The sequence below is a fragment of the Equus asinus genome, chromosome X (assembly GCF_041296235.1).
Source record: "Equus asinus isolate D_3611 breed Donkey chromosome X, EquAss-T2T_v2, whole genome shotgun sequence".
Classification (NCBI taxonomy): domain Eukaryota; kingdom Metazoa; phylum Chordata; class Mammalia; order Perissodactyla; family Equidae; genus Equus; species Equus asinus.
Window position 1 is genome coordinate 17,134,263 of NC_091820.1, and position 10,880 is coordinate 17,145,142.

General features: G+C 35.9%; 1 protein-coding gene across 4 annotated transcripts in view; it reads left to right on the forward strand.

Annotated features, from left to right (window-relative positions):
• The window catches only part of MBTPS2 (membrane bound transcription factor peptidase, site 2), a 42,240-nt gene that overhangs the window by 2,409 nt on the left and 28,951 nt on the right, over positions 1–10,880 (forward strand). For all 4 annotated transcript variants that reach the window (XR_006522491.2, XM_014847925.3, XM_014847924.3 and 1 more), the window contains exons 2-5: positions 444–592; positions 2,199–2,415; positions 7,777–7,880; positions 9,867–9,994. Coding sequence is in view for 2 of the 4 variants with exons in the window: in XM_014847925.3 (XP_014703411.1) it covers positions 444–592; positions 2,199–2,415; positions 7,777–7,880; positions 9,867–9,994 (598 nt within the window). In the remaining 2 variants the exon portion in view is untranslated. The remainder of the gene's footprint in view (positions 1–443; positions 593–2,198; positions 2,416–7,776; positions 7,881–9,866; positions 9,995–10,880) is intronic.

The window sequence follows — 10,880 nt, forward strand, 5'->3', positions numbered from 1 at the left end:
GCATTTCCAGCCCATGTTATATTTCTGTTGGACAATGCTGTTTTAAGCAGAGGTCAGCAAACTTTTTCTATAAAGGGCCAGATAGTATTTTAGGCTTTGTGGGCTGTGCAGGATATCTGTTGTATATTCTTGTTTTTTGTTGCCTTTTTTTACAATCCCTTAAAAATGTAAAAACCATTCTTAGCTCACAGGCTGTACAAAAACAGTCTGTAGGCTGGATTTGGCCCATGGGTCATAGTTTGCCAGACCCTAACCTCAGCAGACCAGCTAATCTAAGACCTTTACTTTAATATCCTGAAGAATAAACATAAAGCTTTAAAATTATAAGAGTTTGGGTGGTCAGTATCTTACTTTCCTATAGAAAATACTTCTTTTTGATTTTCTTGAATATTATAAATTGTTCTTCAAAATTGAGTGATGTGGAACTTTTCTTTCTCTCTTAGTCATCAGTGTATTTTAAGCATTCTTATGAAGACTGGCTGGAAAACAACGGATTGAGCATTTCCCCTTTTCACATCAGATGGCAAACTGCTATTTTCAATCGTGCCTTTTACAGTTGGGGACGGCGGAAAGCGAGGATGCTTTACCAGTGGTATTCTTCATTTTCTCTTTTTGGTTTAAATTAGTTATTGTGATCATGAGAAAAGCTTATAAATGAACTATTTCCATCATTTTCCAGTCTACTGAGTTTTAAAATGTTGACAGTCTAAAAACTTTCTGGTTTTATATAAACTTATGGGATTGCATCATTGTTCTTTTGCATACATTCAAAATCAGTGTTCTATATCTTGATCTGGGTGGTGGATACATGAGTGCACGTATGTAAAAATTCAATAAGCTGTCCACTTCAGACTTGTACACTTTACTGTGTAAGTTATGTACTAACAGAAAAGCAAAAAACATATGGAGCATTTTCCATCAGGAAAATAATCCTAGAGAATTCTCTCGCCTCTCATCACACTTAGAAACAAGGGTCCTGGGAGTCATAGGATGCCCAAAAGTCTGCAGGCTTTCCTCTGTACTTCTTTTGTGATATCCCTCCACAGGAAGGATATTTAAAATATGTAACAACCAGTAAGGCATACACATGATCCAATTGGAAAAATGGCCAGCCAGATTGCAGCAACGGGGTCCTGGAGCCCCCTGGCCATGCCAGTCATACCCCTTTTGTTTAAAAATCAAGGAGTTTATGATGATTATGGTGAGGGGGTTTATGATGATCTCTGGGACACCCTAGAGACCGACAGGTTCTGTAGTTCAGAGAATTTCTAGCATGGGAATAGGGGACCTTTGTCTAAATTCCTTTTTGTTAAAAATTTAGCTCCAAATGGAATAGAGCTAAATGTAAACAACCAGATCATCAAAAAGCAGAAAATGCAACAGCAAATCAAAGCAAACAAAATAGAAAGAAGGAAATAATAAAGAGCAGAAATCAGTGAAATAGGAAGGTTTCAGTAGAGAAAATCAGCAAAGCCAAAAGTTGGTTCTTTGAAAAGATTAATAACGTTGATAAACTCCTTCCACAACTGATCAAGAAAAAAAGAAAACACAAGTAACTAAAAATTAGAATTGAAAAAGGGAACATTACTACAGATTCTATAGACATTTTAAAAAGTGAAACTATTGTGAACAATTATATGCCCATAAATTTGACAATTTAAATGAAATGCACAAGTTCCTTGAAAAACACAACTTATCAAAAAGTTAGAAAATGTAAGAGATTATTCCCAACTATAGAAGGGTAACTTTTAATTATTAAAACAGTAGAAGAAAGAAACTGTCATTAAATTTTACCATGTTAATATTTAAGCTCAGCACAAAATACAGTTAAAATGCAAACAATAGAATTGGTACATGAAAACGAATGGATGTCTATAATGTCAAAAGAGCTTTCATAACTATATGAAAACAAGATCAAAACAATGCTATGTGAATGAGCAAAAGACATGAGAGGAAACAAACTTTTTATTGGGAACAATATTCAACCTCTTCAGTTATGGGAGAGTTGTAAATTATTAGAACTGCTTAAAGAGACTAGTGCTTGTGCTTCAGTAACATATGTAACGTTCAGGTAAGAAAAAGAGGCAGAATTCTGAAATTTTTAGACATTATTTTGAAGCTGTGAAATGTGGCTGGTTGATGAATTTGTTAGTCCATGAATTATGAGGAATTTTATGTGATTTTTTTCCTCTTGACAGGTTCAATTTTGGAATGGTGTTTGGCGTAATTGCCATGTTCAGCTCTTTTTTCCTCCTGGGGAAAACCCTGATGCAGACTTTAGCACAAATGATGGCTGATTCTCCCACCTCTTATTCTTCCCCCTCTTCTTCCTCTTCTTCCTCCTCCTCTTCTTCCTCCTCCTCTTCTTCCTCTTCCTCTTCTTCACTTCACAATGAACAGGTGCTACAAGTTGTGGTAAGTGCCTTCTTGTTGCTTTAAGTAACTTTGTTGAAAGATAGATATAAGACATTTCTTCTGGATAGCATTAACTCCTATCCATAATATAAATATGAAAAGTCTCACAATTTCTCAAATTACCTGCTTAAACAAAAACATTAGTAAGAATATAGGAAGGAATTGTTGTAATATGTAGCAGTAGTAGTAATAGAATAAATGGACCACCCTCAACAATTACACAGGTATTTGATTTAATTCATGTTACCTTCTTGAGGTGTTAAATGATTGTTACTATTATGGAATAAGCATGCTGATTTAAATCTCTATAATGTATCAATAAATTGCATTTTAATCCTATGCAAAGTGTTCCCCTTTCCTCTTCATGGCTTTCAGAGTCTAACCAATGATATTCTTTTAATTAAAGATATAAGACCTTTTTGAATGGTTGCGGTGATTTCTTGATATGAAGAATAATGTGCTGAGTTGTACTCCTTTGACTATAAGCTATTTATAGTAATTATCACTTTAAGGCACATGTGTAGACCTGTACTTTATCGATTCATATCTCCAGAGTTTGGAAGGGTGCTTTACCATTGGCTAACTTTTATTTCTAATTTTTTACATTGATTGTTTCCATTTCCATGAATCATGAATATTATGTTTTTAATCATGTTCTTATTAATGGAATAGGCTGTTTAAGAGTTACTTGGGGCCAGCCTAGTGGTGTCGTGGTTAAGTTTGTGCGCTCTGCTTTGGTAGCCCAGGGTTTGCTCATTCAGATCCTGGGCACAGACCTATACACCACTCATCAAGCCATGCTGTGGTGGCCTCCCACATAGAAGAACTAGAATGACTGACAAATAGGATATACAACTATCTACTGAGGCTTTGAGGAGAAAAAAAAAAAAAGAGGAAGATTGGCCACAGATGTTAACTCAGGGCCAATCTTCCTCACAAGAAAAAAAAAAGAGTGAAGTGAAGGGTTTTTTTTTAACTCATGTCTTTGTGGCCTTTACTAGGCTGGGTCACTATGGGAAGATTTCGAAGTCATTTGTTGATAACAATAAAGAATCCCATGGTAATAGCTCTTTCTTAGAGATTAAAAGGATTTGCCAGGTGAAGCCTTCTTCAGAAGATATGATTTATTTCTTCTGCAAACATTTACTGAGTCTGTTTTGTCTCCTGGCCTTATCCTGAGTCCTGCTTATATGGGGAACAAAATCTAATCCTAGCACTCATGAAGCTTTTACTCTAGAGGGAGAGCTGCTGTGATTGTGCTACAGTTGGACAGAGTATAGGTGCCATGGGAACAAAGAGAAGGTGTGCTAAGGTGTGCCTGGCACTGGGAAGAGAGTAGAGGAGAGCTCAAGGGAAGGCTGAGGAGAGTCCACATAGCCTGGGAAAGGAAGACGGCAATTGAGCATCCCAGTAACAGGGAACCATATAACATGGAAAGGTGGAATATAATAAAACCTCGTTAATGTGCAGTGCTTCCTGTGTGAGGTTTTTTGTGCCTATTTTGTTTTATTCCTGCAGCAGTCTGCAGATGAGTATTGTTATCTGTGATTTACAGATGAGGAAACCAAGGCACAAAGATGTTAAGTCATTTGCCTTTGGTCACAGCTAGTAAATAGTGGGTCCATCACTCACCCACAACTGACCTCAGAGCCTGTGCACATTATGCTCTAGTCCCTTAAGAAAGACGAACAATTCTTCAAGGAACTATAAGTAACTTTGACCTGAGTCTGGGAGGTATATGGTGGAAGGTATATGGTGTGGGAGATAAGATAGGAGATATAGGTAGGGAGGGTCTGGGTTATGAAGGGCCATTCTAAAAAGTTTTCATTTTACCTATAGATAACAGGTCTGTGCAAAATGGATCACACTAGGGTTACACTAAAGATGGGGAGACCAGTTAAGAGGGGAGTTGGAATAATTCATGTTAGAAGTGATAAAGATCTAAACTAAACTAGTGATAAGAGGAATGAAGGGGCCAGATTCACGGAATCTTTTGGAGTGGAGTTCTCAGACCTCAGCATTTAATTGAATGTGAGGCTGGAGGGAGAAGGAAGAGTTTAGGATGACTCTCAACCTATGCGATTGGTTATTGTTTGAGAAAGAAGCAAGCGTGGAGGAAATATGATCGTTGGCCTGTCTGCCTGCTACGATTACAATGGCAGAAATGTTGTTTAGAGAAGAAATTATTTCTTCTGTTTGCTTCTTTTTATGCATAGAGCTCACAAAAATATTGACTGTTAGGAGAGTTGTGCTTTGGGACCGTTAAGAAGTCAGATGCCCGCTGTGGTCCATCTTGCACATTTATGTATAAGTTTGTTATGTCTCCTGACTTTGAGATGAGCTTAGAGAACATACTTTCTGTTTACTCTGTAATTCCCTACAGCCTCGTTCAGTATTAATTCCCAAAAACCTGGCACTCTGTGTTGTTGAGAGATCAGTATCCTGGTACATCTAATACCCTGTATGATCATGGCCAAGACAGATGGGGAGTCACATACTGTTGCCAGCAAACGAGACCTACCATCTGTTCGCATAGTCACATGCTCAAATCCTTACCTTATCTCATTATTACATCCATAAGATAATAAAGAGAAGGAACCAGTGTCCTATTGGATCAAGGCTACTGATTTATTTGAAATAAAGATAAGATAGGCAGGATATTTTGTGATATAGAGGGAATGTATGAGAATTAATCTTAAGTACATAAATTTAGAGAGGGGTCAGAGAAACGGAAACTACTGATATGAACAGACAGATGCCTGACAGTATGGGAATGGAGCAGGTATGTAGAAAAAGTTACACTGATGTCCTTGACAAGAGTGGCTTAGTAGGGTCTGAGTAAAGAGAACTTCAGATAATGGGCATCATAAAAATATCCATATCCTTTGACCATTTACTTCCGTCTCTGGGGCTCTAGCTTAAGGAAATACTTCCAAATATAGAAAAAATAGTATTCATCAAGCTCTTTATCCTAACATTATTTATTGTTGTGAAGAATTGGAAACAACCACGACATATAATTGAAGAATGGTTAAATCATGGGGTTGTCATTCATGAAACATTATGCATGCATTAAAAGTGATGATTATGAAAACTAATTTCATAACTAGGGAAATGATACTGGGAATTAATGAATTTAGAAAGTGATCCAAGCAGCATGGTTTGACTCTCCTCTTTAGTTATTAAAGGAGGCTTAAAAGTGAAATCCCTCTGTTGTGCGTGAAAATAAATTCCAATTAAATTAAAACATGAAATCATAAAAGACCTTGAAAGAAAAAAAACAGGATTCTGTTTATATGAGCACAGAATAAGGAAGACATAAGCATAAAACTAATGACAGAAACCATGAATGTTGATAGATTTGACTACATACAATTTTTCGTATATCAAAAACTGAAAATAAAAGGCAAAAAAACTTGGGAATACATCTGTGACGTGTTACAGAGGACTGATAATTGATATTTGAAGTGATCTTAGATCAATAAGAAAAAGATGAATGAATAGGAAAAAAAATAGACAAGTCATGAGTAGGCTACTCATAAAAGATCTATCAGCGGTCAAAAGTAGAGGCAAAGTTCAGCTTTAATAATGATCAAAGAAATATAAAACAATGGGATGCTTTTATATTCCTCTCAAATTGCAGATTTGAATAAAATGAGCTTGCCCAAGGTTATGGAAGGGTCGACTTTTGGTGAGCAGTTTAATAGATATCAAAGTCCTTTAAATTTTATGTAATAATAGCATTTGCTACCCTCTCTGTGAGGCAGAATGTTAAACATTGGACAAGAGTTATCTCCTGTAATCCTCAAAATTACATGTAAATGTGGTTATTTCCATTTTAATGATGAGGAAATTGAAGTGTTAGGGGAATAATCTAAACTTCCTCGAGGTCCCTTAGCTAGTAGATGGAGCCAGAACGTCAAACCCAAGTGATATGTCTCCAGAGCCTGAACCAACCACGTTTATCTAAGAATTTATTCTCCGAAATATTTGGGTATATGTGTTCAAATATGTTTATCACAGTATTTATAAGAGCAGAAACCTTTAAAACAATTGGTTGTCCAATGATCTATTCCATAGAACATAATGCGGCTATTAAAAATCATGTTGAATCAGACAGTACTAATGGGAAAATGTTTGTGATACTGTTAGTGAAAGGAGCAGGTTTCAAAACCATGTTTTAATAAAAATACAATTTTTTAAAATATGTGTACATGAAAAGATGAAGGACATGCGTTAAACAATGAGAATTGTTTTGTGTTTTGGGACAAGGATTATAGGCTTCTATTTTCCTTTGAGTTTTCCAGCTTTAAATACATTTTATACTGAATTTAAAATAATAATTAATATAAGAAAGAAGGAATTTCTCCCAGAAGAATACCTTTAGGATCCCAACTCCTGGACTGTAAGAAATAAATGCTCAGTATGTAAATGGTATTAATGATGCCTGGTGTGTTTCACTTAGCCTAATTTATAGAATCTCTTTAACAGATATAACTTGGGAGCAATTATTTGTCTTATGAGAAGATTCTTGGATATCTAAAACAAATTTACTGTGCAGCCCTTACAATAGCAAACTTCCCTCGTGTATGCAATGATATACGTATGTACAACATCTTAGGAGCATGAGATTGCAAGACACCTCCCACTTCTTGATAGGCTATTAGCATGTCTGTATGTTCCATATGTCTTACTTTCTGCCTTAAATTTCAATTTTAATATAATATTTATGTATCAGTTTTATACTATTTTTCTGACCAATATGCTGGACAAACTGATGGGATAGAAGAAATGGAGGGCATGGTGTTCCCACACTGATAAGGCACTTTATTACACTGCCTTTAATTATCATCCCTCATATAACTTGAGAATACTAAAATGAAACTCATTGATTGAGGCTGGGGATATCCTGTATTACTCACATAAGTACTTGGAACCTTGCAATAACAATTCAGAGGAAGGACTAGGAATTATAACAAGAATTTCCAAATCAGGCTTCCAGCCCTTGAGGGTAGATCAGCTGCTGACTCCTTCACTGTCACTCCACATTCCCTGGCGCTTTGCCAGGCTCCCTAATTCTTTCCCATGGTGCAGACTTCAGGAAGCTAAAGTTTCAACTTTTTAACCTGGCGTTTCCTGTTCTCTTTAGATTAGTGTTGTGCTTAGTTCAAAAACTGCCTAGTTCAAAAAACTGACTGACGTTTTTACTTTTATTATGATAGAAATGGAGAAGTGAACCATTGGTATTCATATACTTTTAGTTTACAGAACATTCAGCTTGGAAGTTTAAGCTTTAATACAGAGTGAACATCATGGTCTTTTGGTGCCCAAGTGTGTAATTATCATTGTGTCTGTGAACAGGTTCCTGGTATAAATTTACCGGTCAACCAACTGACCTATTTCTTCGCTGCAGTCCTCATTAGTGGTGTTGTACATGAAATTGGACATGGGATAGCAGCTATTAGGTAATGATATTTACCTTTTTCTTTCTACTACATGCAAAGAAGCTTTTCATTTAACAGAGTTTATTACTAAAATCTGCTACATTTGATACTTTTTCTTCCTGTGGATATTGCCCAGTGCATATCCACCATCATTATTTTAAAGTACTTTCTCTTTTACAGAGGAGATTAATATATTGATGAATATGCTCAATTAACCATGTGCATATCTGTAATCTGGGTCTTTCTATCCTTTGCCCTTTGCCAATATGGTTATATTCTCATGGTACTTCTAGATTTTCATCCAATCCTGAAACCTACTCTTTGTCTTTATCATTGAGTCAGAATGATAACCATTGCACTCAAAGCCCACCCACCTGCTTTTTTAGTACTTTCTTTGGCTTATCAGCTGAAATACTTTCCTGCTTCTACTCATGGCCTCTGCTGGCTAGAGCAAGAACACTGAAAACCCTGAGTTTGTTAACAAATATCATAGCCTATCTAGAAACCCAAGTAGAAGAAGACAAGCGAGGATGAGACCTGGGACTTGCTTCGAGTGTCATGCCCTGTTCTTGTCTTGCATACCCAAATGTATGTAATTATACCTGAGCATTATAAAGGCTTCTAAACTTACAAAATTGTGATGGGGGAGAGGGTGAGTCACAACTCCCTTTCATTCCCACTGATAATTATGCCATAATGAACACACATACTGATGGGGATATGTTTTATCCTTTGGGTGTGTGGACCAGGTAAAAGGTTTTAGAGGAGAAGATTTAATCACTTCTTATTACTTTCCACTTGCTTATGAACAAGAGTCTATTGACTGGCAATAAACCCTCATCTTGACAGAGCATATACTGTTAAACAGGTGTGCCATGTAGTGGTTTAAGTGGGTGGCTACTTTTTAAATTTTTTTTAATCTCTTTCACCTTTGTTTCCACGCTTTTAGCGTTGCAGCCTTTAGGGTTTTACATGTAAAAGCATTGTTATTAACAGTTTAATATTTCACAGTGTGCTTGTGAAACAATGTAATTTTTTAATAAAATCCCAACTGCTAAGAAAAAGTGAATTTTACAGGCTTACATGTTTAGTACTAAGTGACAGCACAGTATATTTAGGTGATGCTTTTTTTAGAGTAGCTGTTTGGTTTTATGAAGCTATTAAGTGTAATTTGATTTTTCGAGAATGAATTGATAAAAAAGAATTCTCTTAAGGACAATCTGAGCATTATGCATTTTTAAATGTACTTATTTTAACATTAATTCAACAGGAATACACTTAGACAAACCTCCACCTTTATAATAGCTAAGACAAATATAAACATTTAGATAATTTACTTAAATTATATTTTCTACGTGTCCTTCTCTGAAAATATTTGAGTAAACCATAAAAATATTTTTCATTTAGTTTCTCATAGAAATATTAACCATTTATTTCTCTGTGTGACTAATTTCAAGTTATCTGCTCATCGTATGGGTTCCTAAAAATTTTGAAGTTGTCTGTTTCAGAATGTCCTGTTTTACAAAATGTGCTTTCACAGACAACCAAATCTGTACACTATTGTAAAATTATGATGAGAGAGAGAGATATATATATATCATATATATAGGTGTAATTTTTTTGACTGTCCAGAGAGACTTGCTTTTCAGCAAGAATTTGAATTACAGTAGGAAGGGGGCCAGCCCGGTGGCGCAGCGGTTAAGTTCGCACGTTCTGCTTCTCGGCGGCCCAGGGTTCGCAGGTTTGGATCCTGGGTGAGACATGGCACCACTTGGCATGCCATGCTGTGGTAGGCCATATAAAGTAGAAGAAGATGGGCACGATGTTAGCTCAGGGCCAAGCTTCCTCAGCAAAAAGAGGAGAACTGGCAGTAGTTAGCTCAGGGCTAATCTCCCTCAAAAATAAAAAGGAAATGAATTACAGTGGGAAGTTCTAAGATTACATACATTATTAATTTGACAAATGCAATACTAGTATTAAATTCCTTTTTCTTATGTGATTTCTTAGGGAACAAGTACGATTTAATGGCTTTGGGATTTTTCTCTTCATTATTTATCCTGGAGCATTTGTTGATCTGTTCACCACTCATTTGCAACTTATATCACCAGTCCAGCAGCTAAGGATATTTTGTGCAGGTAACAGACTTAAATTTCTTTATTCATCTGTGTGTTGTTAGTGGTTTGATGGAAAGTACTCACATCACAAATGAAAACATATCATCATTTGGTTGATAAATTCAACTTATAAGATTCTCAGTTAAAAGTTTAGAGCAAAATAATTGACATTCCAGTTTCTTCATTAAAAACAACTAAAAACAACATAATTTTTAAATGATTGCTTTTAAAAGCAATCTTTTTGTGTGGTATATTAAAAGCATAACATACCACACAAATGTGAACAGTAAATATGACTAAAGCATTAAATTAGACACAAGGGGCCAGTTAATAATCATAAGGAGTATAAAGCACAATGAAAATGTAATCGTTGTGAATCTTACTATATCAAGTAACAAACCATCAAAACAAATGGAAAAAGTAGAAGGAGAAAACCAAATTGCAATAAAAGAGGTTCGTCTCATCTCTCAACAAGTAGCAAATAAGTATGAAAAAGTCAGATCATCAAAGCTCTAATTAGTAAGGTAAAAGTCAATAGACATGTCAAACTCTATGCCATGACAATTTCTTTTCAAGTGCCCATGAAACTTAAAAAAATTGACCAGGGGCCAGCCCCGTGGCTAACTGGTTAAGTTCGAGCTCTCTCCTTCGGCGGCCAGTTCAAATCCAGGGTGTGGACATGGCACCGCTCATCAAGCCATGTTGAGGCAGCATCCCACATGCCACAACTAGAAGGACCCACAACTAAAAATACACAGTTATGTACTGGGTGGTCTTTGGGAGAAAAAGGAAAAATAAAATCTTTTAAAAAAAGGATTGACCAACATGACTGACAGACAATAATGTACAACTGAAATTTCACAAGATTGTAACCTATCATTAACTCAATAAAAAATAATAAAAAAAA